The following is a 15,666-nucleotide window of genomic DNA, read 5'->3' on the forward strand; positions in this document are numbered from 1 at the left end:
TTTTTAACATAATCGTAACAGAATAGTGCTTGCCCTTCATACAGTTACAGGGCTGAAACCACATGAATATCCAACTGTTCTATCATATTTGGTAATGAAAATCTAGATGGTATTCAGGGAAAAGAGAAGGTGTTAGCTAATTTCTAGGAGTCAGCATATGGGGATTTTTATTTCTTTATCATTCACCAAATGATAGTATCCCCTTGGTCTTACCAAACTTATTCAGCACAAAAAAGATGTTATGAACTTTTGACCATAAAACTCTCAGTGGGGGAAACTGGAGAAATCTGGCCCTAGGAATTTCAATCACATCAGAACTCATTAGGTGTTTTCCTGAAGACTTAGTGCTCCAGGAAGATGCCCCAATTTGTACCACGTTCTCTGATTCCTCTACAGGAGGGGATGCGCGTGCGTGCGCACGTAGGCACACACACACGCACACACACGTTCTCTCTCTCTCTCTCTCTCTTTCTCGATGCCCATAAATGGTAAGCCAGGCTCAGCAGGAAGTACTTATTAATGTAATTTTCTGTTAGTTTAGGAAATTATTCAAAAGTCAGATGTAAAATATACTTAAAGTGGAGAGCCCTATAAAAATGAACAGGTTCATATAAGCAATACTGACTTCGAACAATGAAAAGATGAGGAGAGAACCTTGCCCAAACCCAGAAACACGTGGACAGACAGACACAGACAGACTCTGCAGGGATCTTCCTTCCAGCTTTACCTTGTTGGAGAGATCCAAATTGCAGTTGGCTTCACAGAGGGCCACCACAATCGGCACGTTGCCATCTTTGCAGGCCACGTGGAGGGGGGTGTTGCCATGCCTGTCTTGGAAATCGACGGAACAGCCCTGGCTGATGAGAGTCTGGATGACCTCCATCTGACATCGTCTCACAGCAAGATGCAGAGCTATGTGTCCGTCCTGAAAAAAACACCAGGGCCGTGAACGCTTTCGCCTGGGCACGTGGGCCTGGCCGCTTGCCTTTCCAGCTGTACTGGGCCAGGTTTAATTGGCAATGGGACCATTACTGCAAAGCCTGAAGGAGGATTGAAACCATGAACTTTACTCCTGGTGGGGTTGGGGCAAGGCCCCATACATCTCACTCTGAATAATCACAGACCAAGCTGACCGTCAGCTTAATTAACCTAGGCTTGGCCAGTACATTCGGGTAGGAAGACTCCACACTCCTTTTTGTCTCTGAAATTTATAGGACTTCAGTTATGTTTGGTACTCCAGTGGCCTGTTTTATCAAGCATTTGAAAAACGCTTTTCAAAACATTTGCTCAGCAACCTTTACTAACTTCCTAAGTAGAAAGTTTATTATTTTATTTTACACCAGGAGAAACTGAGAGAGCAAGGCGACTTGCTGTCATGTATATAAGCATCAGTCCAGGAATTCATTCCACCTGCTCTAGAACCCCCGGTGAAGAAGCGTGTCGAGTTTTAGGAGCTGGGTAGACGGAGTGTGGAAACATCTCTGTAACGTACTTGTTCTAGGGTTGCTCAGTGTCAGCACTACTGACATTGGGACCTGTCCTGGGAATTGTAGGCTGTTCAGCAGCACCCCTGGTCTTTATCTTCTAGATGCCCCACCCTGGCTGTGACAACCAAAATATGTTTCCAGCCACTACCAATGTCTCCTGGGGGCAAGGTCACCCCACTTGAGAACTACTTCTCTGTACCCAGAAAATACTCCACAAGTGGCAGTTCCTAAATTAACCACAGTGTGCCAGATCTAACTATACATAGCAACATCACAGCCTCATTGTAAGTACAAGCTCACAATAAGAACAGATTATGCTGAATTTGCTTAATTAAAAAAGGAAAACCTGGCCTGGAATTGAGACTGCCAAACAAATAAGAATAGTTTATTGTTTTTCTACAAAATAGCAGGTGATGGAAGTAAATAAACCACCTATTTCTTTGTCTATCTACAAATTAATAGTGTGTTGCCAATTTCAGTCCTAAATGAGGATTTGTCTTGGGCTCTGTGATCATCACTGTACCTGCTGCAAAGCTAAAAAGGCTAAAAATAGAGACCTGAGTCATCTGACCAATTCATAAATTTTGTTACACCCCACAAATGAATATTAATTATTAAACAGAATCTAGAATCACAGAATCTTTGGATAGGAGAAGAGAAAGGATAATATAACTAGTTGCACTCAAGTTTGTTATTTTAGGTCAACTAACTGAGAAGTCTTGTGGTCCCTCCAGCCCCCCAGATCACTTTTCAGCGAGTGGGATATATTGACCCACTAAGCACCTTGTCGGATGCATTAAGGTCGGCTCCGTGCTCAGCCAGACACTCCACAATGTCGTGGTAGCCCCTGGCAGAGGCTGTCAGGAGGGGGGTCTCTCCTTCCCGATTCTTAATGTTCACATTGCAGCTGGCTTCACAAAGGGCTTTGGCCACAGAGTAATAGCCGTGCCAGGCAGCACAGTGCAGGGGTGTTTCTTCTTCCTGGCCAAGGAGACAAGTACATAGAGGAGGAGAATGCAAGACTATGAAAGAAAGTACAGGCATGGTGAGAGCCCTGGCCAAACCTGGCAGCAAACTCAAGGCAGCAGATTGAAAGAGCTTGTAGCTGTTGGAGCAAAACGTTAATGTGAAATAATGGGCATGGGTCTGACGGCTTTCCTTAATTCGAATTCAGCTTTCTCAGCATTTTACTGACAACTGACTTTGCGGAGCCTACTGGAACCATGGCTCAGCTCTTCTGAACAATAGAGCCTCTGCGTGGGTGGATTTATAGCATCTGTCTTGTAAAAGTGCTGTCTGTCCTTTACTTCATTGGAGACTACGAACCATGGGACAGCACTTCTCTGAGCAAGAACTCTTCTAACAATCTTGATGCCTCAAGATTCCTGTCATGTATATAGCATAAAGGTGAGTCACATAAATTGATTACTGCTCCGGCAAAGAAGGGACCAAGACAAGCAAGCTTTAACAAAAATGATTGGTCGTGAGGTCTACATATTCATGATCAACCTCATTAGACACATGTATCTGTCTATGAGAGGCTGCTGTACTGTAGTGGTTATGAACACAGACTCTGGAACCAGACTGTGTGGGCTTGAGCACTGGCTCCACCACTGTTGAGCTGTGTTACCTTGGGCAAGTTCCTGAACCTCTCTCTGCCTCAGTTTCCTCATCTGTAAAATGAGAATTATAGGGTTGTCCAGAGGATTAATGAATGAATGTTAGTGCTTTTGTTCGAGTCCCTGCCCTCTGTAATCTAAGCAGAAAACCTAACTTGGATAAAACTCCGTAAGACCTAAACACATCATCTGGCTGCCTGTATACCCATGCAAAAAGCAGAAAGAAGTGAGGACAGCATACCATGACCCACCTTGTCCTGGAAGTTGGGATTTGAGCCAAAGCTGCACAGTAACTGAACCACATCGGCATGGCCATAGCGAGCTGCCACATGAAGGGCTGTCTCTCCAGACTGCAAAAGACACAGCCAAAGATTCAGAGCCCCCCGGGAGCCATCCCACTCCCACCCATGCCTGGCTCCACATCCTCCCCTGAGGTGGTACCTGCCCCTCTCAGGCCAGATGTCCCTTTGGTGACTGGGCCAAGGACCCTGGGGTGGGGCACCCAATATGTAGCTAGCGTTAAATCCACACACCTGGTTCATCCTGTGTGTGATAACCCTCCCTCCCTAAGTAAGAGTGCATTCCCTTTTTCGTGATAGCTGGTCTCAATTTTCTTTATATACTGACGCTTCCAGCTAGGTGATTTTTTTTCAAAACACAAAATTCCTTTTTTAATATTAAGTTCTTTAAACACAGGGTTTTATTTATTAGCAAGTTTCTGATTTCATTTTGTCTCTGTTTAGAATGTAATTTCTTACATTCTCAGAGATTTTTAAGAACATTACCATTAGCCCATAAAATAACATTCTATGAATTAGTAATAGATGCAACTTCCTTAAGATATTTTTTTTCTATCTGCCATGAAACTGTCAGAATAAACTGATCTAAAAACATAACAGAATGAGATACCTGTTGCCACCCGACAGAAAACTGCTATAATAAATGTATGTCGGGACTTCCCTGGTGGTCCAGTGGTTAAGAATCTGCCTTCCAATGCAGGGGATGCAGGTTTGATCCCTGGTCAGGGAACTAAGATCCCACATGCCACGGGGCAACTAAGCCTGCATGCCGTAACTACCGAGTATGCGAGCCACAACTACAGAGCCCACGTGCTCCAGAGCCCACGGGCCACAACGAAGAGCCCACGCACTACAATGAAAGATCTCAAGTGCTGCAACAAAGACCCAATGCAGCCAATAAATAAATAAATATTTAAATATTTAAAAAATAATAATGAAAAATAAAAAAAAATGTATGTCTTTAATGTGAATGTCCTCCCTTAGATATGGTGCAGTGCACAATCCATACAACTGTATGTGGCAGCCCTGACTGAACATGACAAATCAGTCTACTAGTAGTAGAATCAGAGAGGGGTTGCATAATGGAATACATAACAGATGAGAAAATAGGAATCTTAAGTTCAGGTCCCAGCCCTGCAATTAATTCACAGGGCCGCTGTGTGGACTGAATGAAACATGGGTACGTGAAAGTAAGGTATCTTCCTAAACCAATCATTTTGATAACATCTTTACCCCAAAAGCCTTACTTTACATGCATTGTCTCATTAACCCTTCTAGTGCCAGGGATCGTTAAGGTCAGCACTGTCAGTCACATCAAAGAGGAAGAGAATGGTAGAGATGTGCACATGGCGGGTCAAGAAGAGGACCAGGACTCGGGTCACTTTCTGGTTGTCTTTCTGGCTGAACTTTGAGTTTTCATGTTATGGGGAAGAAAGTTCGCTGCTTATATAACATGGAAAACACTTGGCAGATTTCAGCTAAGATCAGATTTTAATATTAGACTAAGCCACCAGCAAAAAGAAACTTCTGCTTAAATTCTCTATAGGAAGATTTTGGTCCTGAATCCTTATTCTTTGGGTCATGGTGCAGATGGCATGCCTTTTATTACTTTCCTTAAGAAGAGAAGTGGCCTTACCTTGTCTTTAACATCCAAAGGGCATTTGTTCTCATTGAGAAATTTCAAGGTATCTACGTGGCCATGCCGAGAGGCCCAGTAGATGGCATTGGATCCACCCTGTACAAAAACCAAGGCAGAGTCACATTCCCAGACTGGATCTGAATGCAAACATCACTCAGTTGCTATATTTCCCTTCCTATGTGATGACAAACTCCAAAGGAGCAACTCCCAAGAGGAATAAAACCCCATTTCGCTTTTCAGTTTGACAAAGGGACCAAGGTTATGTAAGACATTAACATTCCAGGAAGCTGGGTGAAAGGGATAAGGGAGCGCTCTATACTATTTCTGCAGATTTTTTTGGGTAAATCTAGAATTATTTCGAAATAAAAAGTTGTTTTCTTTTCCTAAAACCTTCATTTCAACTTCTGGTTAGAATTCCCTATATTGTCAAGGGCCAGACCTAGTCCGTTTATGGCTCAGTTGAAAGTCTATGGAGGCTGATGACAGACCCGTTGTAATGACGCTTAGCTGATCATCACTTGTGTCTACACTTCCAATGTGGTCTACACCTCAAATCATATCCTCCTTACTCTGTTGCCCTAATTAATGTGTGGGCAAATACATTTCTGATGAGATTAATTGGATAATTAAAACATTTTCAATGTGACATCAAATAACACTGCTGAGTAAATATGATCAGTAAGGAGTCAATCTGTGATCTGTGATCAGTAAGGACACAAAGAAAGGATGATGTCGAGCAACAGAGCCACGAGGAAGATGAATGTTTGCCTTTTTTTCTGTAACATGTTAGACAGGAACAGGCTATTCAAGTAGTTCATCTTCCTTTATAGGAAACTGAGAAATGAAGTAGGGCATATGTGTTATTTTTCTCTATTACCTTTTGATTAGAGACATTTGGAAATACTTAAAAAATTAATTCATTTGCAATAAAACAGAATTATGACCTTATCCTGGACATCGATTCTTGAGCCTCTTTTAATGAGCAACTGTAGTATTTGAATATTCCCACAGCCAGCAGCAATAAGTAATGGTGGTGTCCCATGCTGGAAAAGGCAAGAAAAAAAAACAAAACTATTTTTCAGGTTTGGTAGGAAAGGAAAAGTCCAAACTACCCCTGCTGCCCCAGACACCTTCCTGTGTCTCCACAGACACAGGACACATTCTTGTCCTGCGTGACAGGAATGGAAGACAGTCAGAAGGACACAACATCTTCCTCTTTTGGATTCACAATCAAAAGTGACATTTTCATTTGCATGATGAGTACATTTAAAATTTCATGGTTAGAGGCGAGTGCTAGGTGCGTGTAGAAAGGCCCTCAATGCAAAAAGACCTTATTCCTAACTCAGCTCACTTTCTAAGCAGAAGTGATTTTCCCCACAGTATGGAGTTTACAACAGTAAGGGAGAATGAAGAGCAGATGGGGTCTTTCCACCTTGGACTTGGAGGTGCCCAGTCACCATGACCCCCCGACCCCCACTACCCCTTGCAGGACAGCATCAGACCTTGTTGGGTTGGTTAACGTCATAGTTGGACAAGGAGCCCAGGAGGTGCTGCAGGCCTGGGACGTTGTCATCGTTGATGGCATGGATGATAGCTTTCATCACGAAGGAGTCTTCCTCATCCTTGAGAGAGACATGGAAGAGAGAAAAAGTGTTAGATTGCTGGTCATGCTGCTCCTTTTACCAACATCAGAGAAACCAATGCTCATTTATTAAAAGGAGTGTTCAGGGGAAAGTAAGCCATTTAATCCCCAAACCCACCTGGTCATGAAGGGAAGCAGGAGGTCATTTTTTGCCCCTTCCATGATGGGAACTAGAAGCACCTACTATTTATCTGTGTCTTTATGTTGCCTGCATTATAACCCAGAGAGCAAACATCTCTTAAGATTCAGATTTAGAACAACAATTGATGACAAACTACACTTGGTGTTTATCTTAGGAATCTTTAAAAACATACAGTCCCAGAAACCACTGTAGAAAATTTCAGGTGTAACTCAGATTCTAAAAACCATAGAACCAAGGAAATGATATCTTTGAATAAGAAAGTCTTACTTTGTAATTTTTGCAATTACAGATTGTCATTTTTTGAGCACTAGAAATTCTTCATTCTCTAGGTATTCTATAACATAGCAAAATTCTCTGAAAGCTGGTCACAATTATTAAAAACAAAAAAGGTAGGAAAAGGGGAGAAATGTAAAAATAAAGGCCAGAAATGGGAAAATGGATACATTTCATTTACAAAGAGAAAATAACTAGATACTGTGGAACAGTAAGTTTGTTAAATTTTTGCTACTTTGCTAAAGTACTTCTTAAATATAAATAATAAGAAATTTGCACAATATGGTAAATTAAAACCAAAAAAATAAGCTAGAAAAGTCCCAAACAGAAGTTTTGGACTTACAGAGGTACTGCTACTAAAATTTCAAATCTGGAAAAGCGTACCTACAGAGGCTGAACCTCTGCCTGTGAGGGGTGGAAGGGAGAAAGCATTTCTCTGAACTCTGCTTTCTCTTCTCTATAAATCTGAATCCAAACAAGCTTCATGAGGGACGTAATAATATCTGCACAGAGTACATGTTTAAGAACACCACTGGTTTTGCTTTTCTATCACAATCCAAGTTGAAGACTAAGAGACATTTGCCTGAAAGTGAGAGTGACAAGATATGGGAGAATGGGAGGAATAAGCACGTTGTTGTAACACGGCCTCACGATCAGCAGGACACTGAGATGATGAGAGAGAGACCCTGAGGGCTGGGGAGGGGGTTCTTCCCACCTGGAGCTTCTACACAAGCCCTGTCCCTCTCTTATCCTAAACTCTTCATTGCAACAAACTGTCTCCCAACTGATTATTCAGGGCAATTTTAATTTATAAGATTTCATTGTTCTCATCACCTTACTTAGATTAATAGTTTATATCTTGTCCTGGTTCCACTGCCACCCTCAAACAATTCCCCAGTCCAGCCTTCCTCCTCTTTCTCTCCCTTCTCCTCCTAACTTGCTTCTCTCCTACTTCTTTTTTTCTTTTTAAAATTTCCTATCTCTTTTCAGGCTATAAGGTTAGATCTGGAACTTGAGTAAAACTACTGGCTTCAGGGAGTAAAAAAAGAGCTGGTGTCCGCTGATGTGTGATCCTGCCCTTGGAGTTCCCGGATTCCACTCAGGAAACACTGACTATTCAGTTACAGGAGCAGGCTGGTTCCCACAGAACCACCCTTTCTGCCTTTTCTGGAGTCCCCTTTACCTCCAGGGTTCACAAAGCCCCGTTGTCTGACTGTTGGGGAAAGTCTCGTTGAATTCTGATGTGTCCAGTCATATCTGAAGAGTTAATCTGTGATTAGGTTTCAGTTTGGATTAAGGGAAAAAAGTCGTGGAATTGTTCTCAAGGGCCTTTGGAAGTCAATACAACATCAACAAAGTGAGTGGCTTTAGCCTTTTGGTCTACCACGAACTATATCAGCAAGCCCCACTGCATTTCCCCTGATTTTCTGGTGTGTTAGTGTGTGTGTGTGTGTGTGTGTGTGTGTGTTCAGAAGGAGGGTTGTCTGCCCCTTTTGTACTATTACAGTCTAAGATTCTCCAAGGTTGGTGGAAACAGAGGGCTCTCATTTTAGTTCATGAAAATTAGAATATGATCTTTCCTCTTCTACTGGCAAGCCTCTCTTTTATCCAACTGTGTTGCGGGGAAGAGGAGGGTGGGAGGGTGGTAGTGTTAGAGGTAGTAGGTATAGCCAATCAAAACAAAGAGGAAAAAGGACGAAACAGTAATAGAGTAGATCAAATCAGCCACCCCAACTCCCCAACTCAAGAGGAGGAAGAACAGGCCTGATGTTTCCAAGACTTCAGGTTTTCTGGGTTGCTGAACAAATTAAACAACCTAAACACGGTAAATACACAGTGCTAAGAACAAACCTATCTGGGGAAAAGGTTTGCTTACCAGAGTATCATCGCTTCTGGCCACACTCATGTTACTTCTGGACAAGAATGACCTGGATAATCTTTGGCACAGTGATATCAAGCGAACAGATTGCTTTAAAAAAAAGAAAGAGAGAGAGAGAGAGTGTGTGAAAAAAATGCAGGGGGAGAGGAGGAGAGAGAGCTTACATAACAATACTCAAATTAGTGCAAATGACAAAGCCTTTGAGATAGCATTCAATGCTGACAGCATGTATTATTCTTCAGGGGTGGGCAATCCCACAAGCAGGTTGGAACATATCTGCTTAAAGAAATTTCTAAAGGTCTTATAAATCAGGACAACAATAGAGAGAGATTCTCCTGCATTTCGTTATCAAGCTGCAGAACTGGATGCATCCCTTCTCTCTCCATATTCACTCTCTACTCTTTGAGGAATGGGATCTTACCCTAACAAAGCCCTTGCACATCCCCCCCTCAGAGAAGCATGGTATGCGAGGGTCTTGCCCTGTGTCCTTGGTGCCCAGGCAAGTTGGTAATGGCAGACAGTGTGACTCTCAAAACTCATCCAGTTGTTGGAAATCAGCAGGTTGGGGACTCTTTAGCCTATAGGACAAACACCTCTGCATTTACTCTCAAAGGCAGTAACAACAGGTAAAGAATGTGTGTGTGTGTGTGTGTGTGTGTGTGTGTGTGCGTGTCTGTATATGAATGAAAGAGAGGGAGAGAAAGAGAAACTTACGGTGGTTCACTCTACATTTTAAGCCTTATTTTCAAGGCTCCTTTGAGACTAAGAGTCAAGTCTTGAGTAACCCATGGCTGTGGTCCTCCTCATCTCTATCAAGGCATCCCCAACCTGATGAGTACAATGAGGTACACTTCTGGCCCAGTGATGAGGAGACATGGCGAGTACCTGCTTCCTCTGGGCTTGACATGACCCTGTGCACAGGAAGCCATCCTGTCCCCTTCTTAACCCTGAATTTTTATTTGTCCAAGTTTGGCTGGAATGCCCTTTAGAGCCACATCCTACTCAGCCCCTGCAGAAACCATCCACACTGAGAAGGGATCACATTGCAGATGCTCATGGTCACACCCCACCCCCATCCCAACCACTCACAGACCAAGGCTGGATTTAGAGAACCATTTACACAAGTTCTGGTATAATCATAATGCTATGGTGCTTACCACAAGAAACAAATCTATTTAAGATGTGGCTTGTTGCCTTTAGAAAAAGACTGCACTATAATTTTACTGTACTGATTTAAAAATTTGCCTTGGGAATGGTTTTAATTTTAAAAAAATGCAAAATTACATGTGAAAAGATGAGTTAATAGGACTGAAATAGTATTTTTGATTGTCTCTGAAAATAGGGTAATGGTACAGATGACTACAGAGTGAATTTTTAAAAAGGATGCAGTCCTGCATTGCCAGTATCAGAAGAAGTGAGCCCTGAACAGAGGGAGAGCCACAGGGGACACAGAATTAGTTAATCCCTTCAAATCAAACAATCTTACTTTCCATTTTTTCCGGGCTGCGAACTTCTTGAATTTCTCCATGTTTACTGCCGATGCTTTTCTACTAAGTGCTTGTTGGGTATCTTTAGGCTAAAATGAAAATCCAAGAAAGACAATTTAGAGCTCTCAAATTATAGACATGTGTTACATGACAACCTTTGAAAACCTCTCATTATTTGGGATGCTTACATATTCACCCTGCTAAACTAACAAAATGCCTGATCCAGGAACCTAGTCTCCAGAGGCTAAACTCTTGTGGCTAAGGGTTTGAGCAAATCCATGAAGACTGGATCTTGAGGGAAAGTTGAAAAGTTGAGCTTGGACAAGCTGAATTACAACTTTCCATAAGAGAATCTGGGAATGGCATGATTCACGGTGAGGCCATATTGCGAGGCATGTGAACTTATCATCAAGTAATTTAGAGCTGGTTGGGACCTCAGATGTTAGCAAATTCGGTCTATCTTACAGCATTAAAATCCCTCCTACTGCATTTTTTCAGGAGGCCATGCAACTCTACCTCTGAAGGAAGGAGACATCGTTGCCTTCTAGGGAAGCCCAGGCAACTGCTGGGAGCTGGCACAGGCAGAGGTCTCCAGCTGCCCCAAACCTACTTCTGCAATGCAAGTTACTGCACCACAATCCACTTATTGGTTCCATGATTTTATTCTGTAACTGCCATGCTTCCCCACCCTTAGTCCTTTCTGGTCTAGCTGAAGCAACTTCAGTTCTTTAACCCAAATGCTGACAGGCGCCAGGCAAATAATGTAAAGGTGTATATACGTCGGGGGTGGCTGCTGGCCTGGCACAAAGGCAACTGGGCAGAGTTTCTGGCAGCCTTGCGGAATGAGGGCTCAGTGTTGATAGATCTTCAGATTTTTCAAGAGAAGCTGGAAATCCAGATTTGATATGATACTTAAATGCTGGAAGTTAATTCAAGAATTTTCAAAAATATTGTTTGGGCTAATATCCCACAATCAAACTCAAGGCTGTTGAGTGGACCTGCCCTTCAGCTCCTCATCACAGTCCTGCACTGTGGTAGCTCACTCCTTTCTACCTCCGTTATCATGAGGATTCTCTCAGCTGTCAGCTGTCTTAAAGTATGGCACCAACAGCAAACACAATACTCCAGATGTGACCGTGGTTAGAACCCAGTGCCTAGTGATACCCTAGGACAAACGAATTCCAGGTCGCCCTATAATCCCCAAACCAATCGCAATATGCAACTTACCTTGATCCAGGGATGCTGCAAACTATCTTGAATTGTCATTCTCTTCCTTTGTGGGGGGAGGGGAAAGAAAAAAAATGCGGTGACCATAGAAGCAAACACTAAGGTTGTTTCCATGCCGGCTGGGCCTACCAAGCAGATGCTCTGGAAAATGCAGTTCAGGGCCTGCTTCACGGAGCCGAAAACAACATCAGTCTTTGTGTGATTATTTCACTGTGCCCACAGGGGCTGACTGAGCAGGTACAAAGGGCCCTGCCTGCATTTTCTGAAGCGTTTCACATGGCATGCTTCTCTTTGCCAGGAGGAAACAACCAGGGTCGCATAAACGTGGCCGTGTGCACGGGACAGGTGCTAACTCTCGTCTAGCTGAGGCCACAGCTGGGCACCTTTCAGGTATAATGGACACTCACTTTGGATCCTTGACGAGGAGTCTTCTTATGAAATCTTTGGCTAGGGCACTGGTATTACTGAAGTATTCTTCCTCAAATTCGTAGTTGACAGCAGATACGTTCGCTAACGTTTCTTGTTTAGTGTCTCCAAGAAATGGGGAGGCCCCACTTAGGCTGTTAATAAAGCAGGGCACAGAACATGAGTAAGTCCCTCTTGTGTTGTCATTTTGTTCCTACAATATCTGATAAAGGGAGTGAGGAATAACATTATAATCTGGTGCTTGAGCAGTCACTTTAGAATTCAGTTACATTTTATAGGGCATTTAATTGTCATGCACAAAAGCTTCAGCTTAATGCAAAGGACAGTTAATTTAGAACAGCATTTAGTAGTTAAAAAAAAAAAAAGAAAACCTTTCCTATTTTCTCAGCAGTAACAGACAGCCATGCTTTCTTTCAGTGATTATGCTGCAGTTTCTGATGACTCATTTCAAATTAGGAGAAAATGTTTAATTAGTATAAACTAAACATGTTGTGGAGGTGTAAAATGAATATGTTTAAAAAGCATACATAAGCTGAACTGATCAACATGACACATAGAATGGTCAGTAAAACATATGGTCTCAAAGAAAAAGGAAAAGAACATGAGCTGTGGATTTGGGTACTTACAGAATATAGGTTATTACCCCAATACTCCTAGACACAAAATAAAAAGAAAAACAACGTCAGAAGAATAGTAAAATAAATTAGAAAGGTGACAACATCAAGAGCATGCTCCTTACCACATGTCTGCCTCAAGACCAAGAGGTTCATAGTTGACTATCTCAGGAGCTAAGAGGAAATGAACGCACACTTAGTTTTGGAAGAAAGTGAACCAACAGATTCTAATCTTCATGTATAAACCAGAAACATGTACCAGGGAAATGATGCTGCAGCAGGGTGAATTTTGCCAGCCTAATGTTTAAGAGAAATGAACGATCACAGGAATAAGAAAACTTACCAACAAACTCTGGTGTCCCAAATATGTTCTTGAACTCATTTCCAAAGTCAATTTTATGGGCCAACCCAAAGTCAATGATCTTGATCCGAGGTTTGGGAACATTTCTATCCAAAAGCATTATGTTTTCAGGCTTCAAAAAAAAGAAAAATAGTACAGCAATGTTCATAGGTGGAAGTAACATGACGCCCATCAGATGAATGGATAAACAAAATGTGGTCTATCCATACAATGGAATACCATTCAGCCTGAGAAAGAAAGTAAATTCTGACATGTGCTACAATATGGATGAACCCTGAAGACACTATGTGAACTGAAATAAGCCAGTCACAAAAGGAGAAACAGTGCGTGATTCCACTTACATGAAATACCTAGAAGAGGCAAAATCATAGAGACAGAAAGTAGAATAGTGGATGCCAGCAGCTGGGGGTAGGAGGGTTGGGGAGTTAGTGTTTAATGGATACATAGTTTCAGTTTGGGAAGATCAATAATTTCCAGAAATAGATGGTTGTGACAGTTGTACAACAATGTGAATATACTTAATGTCACTTAACTGCATACTTTAAAATGGTTAAAATGGTAAATTTTATATTATGCTTATTTTTCCACAATTAAAAAAAAAAACCTATCATATGTTATGCTGAGGACAAGATGGCAGGTAGTTCTTCCTCTTCCCTGAAAAAACAACCAAAAAGTAGGGATGAAAGAGTAGTTGCAAGAGAACACTAGGAAAAATAAATGTCTTGGTTTAGATTCTCCCAGGAGCAGACATGTGACATGGATTTGGATGCAAGCAGCTTATGTAGGAGGGGACTCCAGGGAATACTTGGTAGAGGAATGGGGAGACAGGAAACAGAAGGAAGGAAGCTGATACAAAGTGTCTTATCAAGGTAGGGGTGACTGGAGCACAATCCCTTTGGAGGACTTGGGGAGAAAGGGCAGCACTCAGAATTTTCCAACTGAAGCACGAGGGAGTTGGGGTATTTATCCACCTTCTCCCCAGCTCCACTGCTAAGAGCTGCTTCAGTAGGCATTTACTCTTTGGCATTTCCAGCTCCCAGCAGCAGTCTTTGGGGTGTGTGTTAGTGTGTGTTGGGGGATCCAGATGGGGTCTTGACGGCTCTGCTACAGTAAGTATGGAGAAAATCTTCCCTTCTCTTACATCTATCCTAGCTCCAATGATCTGAATCATTCACTTGGCAATCAACCACACACTTTTTGTGATAATCTTCTCGCTGCCTCGGATTGTACCCTGAATCTTACATTGCCACTTCTGTTGCTCATATGTATATCTTCCCCTCTCAGAGAGACCATCACCTCTGTGATGGATGGGAGTATGATGTGCCTTTTTATGTCCGATAATGCCTTGCCTCCAGCCAAGCAAAGACCACAATTAGCCAGTCTCAGAGTTTGGCTTGATTGATTGCCAGAGACTGAGTCAGCCCAGAAGCCTTTGCATCAAGAGGGAGAGTAGAGATCAAGACACCTTCCATCTTATATGCCTTGTAGCCAGAAGGGGATGGAAACTGGGCAGCCAATGGGTACTCTAGGTTGAAAATACCCCATAACCAACAGCAGCTCCCTTCCTTAAAGACCTGGTTGGTAAGACCCCTTGATTCTTCCCCAAGAATTCTCAAATGTAATCATTAATCTTAAGCCTCTATCTCACACATTGGTTAGGAATTCCTGTAGTAGGCATGCATTATACACTTGCTGATTTATATTGATAATTTCATTTGTTAAACTCCTCTAGGGAAAAAACATCTATCTCTTTCGGACGCCCTCAATTTTTCTTAGCAAATAGTGAATGTTGTGGTACGTGTAAGCTTTCATCTGATTCACACCAAGCAACATACCTTGAGATCAAAGTGGGCAATCTGAAGGGAATGCAGGTAGTAAACACCATTAAGAATTTGTTTGAGAAATTCAGTTGCTTCCTCTTCAGTCAGAGATTCCTTTTCAGCTAAGAAGTCAAAGAGCTCACCACCTGCAACACTGAAAATCAAGAGGCAGAGGTTACTGATGACAGTTCTGTCTCACATTGATTTGTTCTCTCATAGATGATTTGCACGCTCAAGTGTCTGGCAAGAAAATAGCATTGAGGACATGCTGAAACTGCTAAGCAAGGAATCAGAATTCTCTGTGCTTCTCATTGTTGGATAAGAATTCTGCATTCAGGCATATTTGTGCTTGAAAGCACTTGGGTACTGCTTTCCTAATGTGCTAGGTTCACAAATAGCGGAGAGAGTAGAAATGTGATGGGGAAAAAAATTAATGCATCTTTCAGACATCTTAATTAAACATGTTAGAGATGAAGTCTTAACTCACTGATTAAAAAAAAACTACAATCCAACTTTGTATAGAGTTTATAGAATATATCTTCCTAGCCCAATCAGAGACATCTGGAAAGTTCAAAATCTCGATATTAGTCAATTTTTTTTAAAACCCAAATCACAATATATGGCCTGACAAGGATTTTTGGTTTGTATGCTTTGTATTTGTATATATGTAAATACTTCTACATTTATAAAAATCACATTTAGTAATGAATTTAACAAACACCTTAACAAATAAGAATAAACATACACAAAA

At 42.0% G+C, this 15,666-nt stretch overlaps 1 protein-coding gene across 2 annotated transcripts in view; it reads right to left on the reverse strand.

The window, feature by feature from the left end:
- DAPK1 (death associated protein kinase 1) overlaps positions 1–15,666 on the reverse strand; it is a 214,514-nt gene that overhangs the window by 52,283 nt on the left and 146,565 nt on the right. For both annotated transcript variants that reach the window (XM_081236405.1, XM_081236404.1), the window contains 14 exons: positions 14,931–15,069; positions 13,078–13,207; positions 12,860–12,908; positions 12,747–12,773; positions 12,102–12,254; positions 11,695–11,740; positions 10,467–10,556; positions 8,978–9,070; positions 6,547–6,666; positions 5,989–6,087; positions 5,042–5,140; positions 3,358–3,456; positions 2,271–2,468; positions 728–925 (listed from right to left, as the gene is read on the reverse strand). In XM_081236405.1, coding sequence (XP_081092531.1) covers positions 728–925; positions 2,271–2,468; positions 3,358–3,456; positions 5,042–5,140; positions 5,989–6,087; positions 6,547–6,666; positions 8,978–9,070; positions 10,467–10,556; positions 11,695–11,740; positions 12,102–12,254; positions 12,747–12,773; positions 12,860–12,908; positions 13,078–13,207; positions 14,931–15,069 — 1,540 coding nt within the window. The remainder of the gene's footprint in view (positions 1–727; positions 926–2,270; positions 2,469–3,357; positions 3,457–5,041; positions 5,141–5,988; positions 6,088–6,546; positions 6,667–8,977; positions 9,071–10,466; positions 10,557–11,694; positions 11,741–12,101; positions 12,255–12,746; positions 12,774–12,859; positions 12,909–13,077; positions 13,208–14,930; positions 15,070–15,666) is intronic.

Source organism: Mesoplodon bidens (assembly GCF_964165515.1).
Source record: "Mesoplodon bidens genome assembly, chromosome: 6".
NCBI classification, from domain to species: domain Eukaryota; kingdom Metazoa; phylum Chordata; class Mammalia; order Artiodactyla; family Ziphiidae; genus Mesoplodon; species Mesoplodon bidens.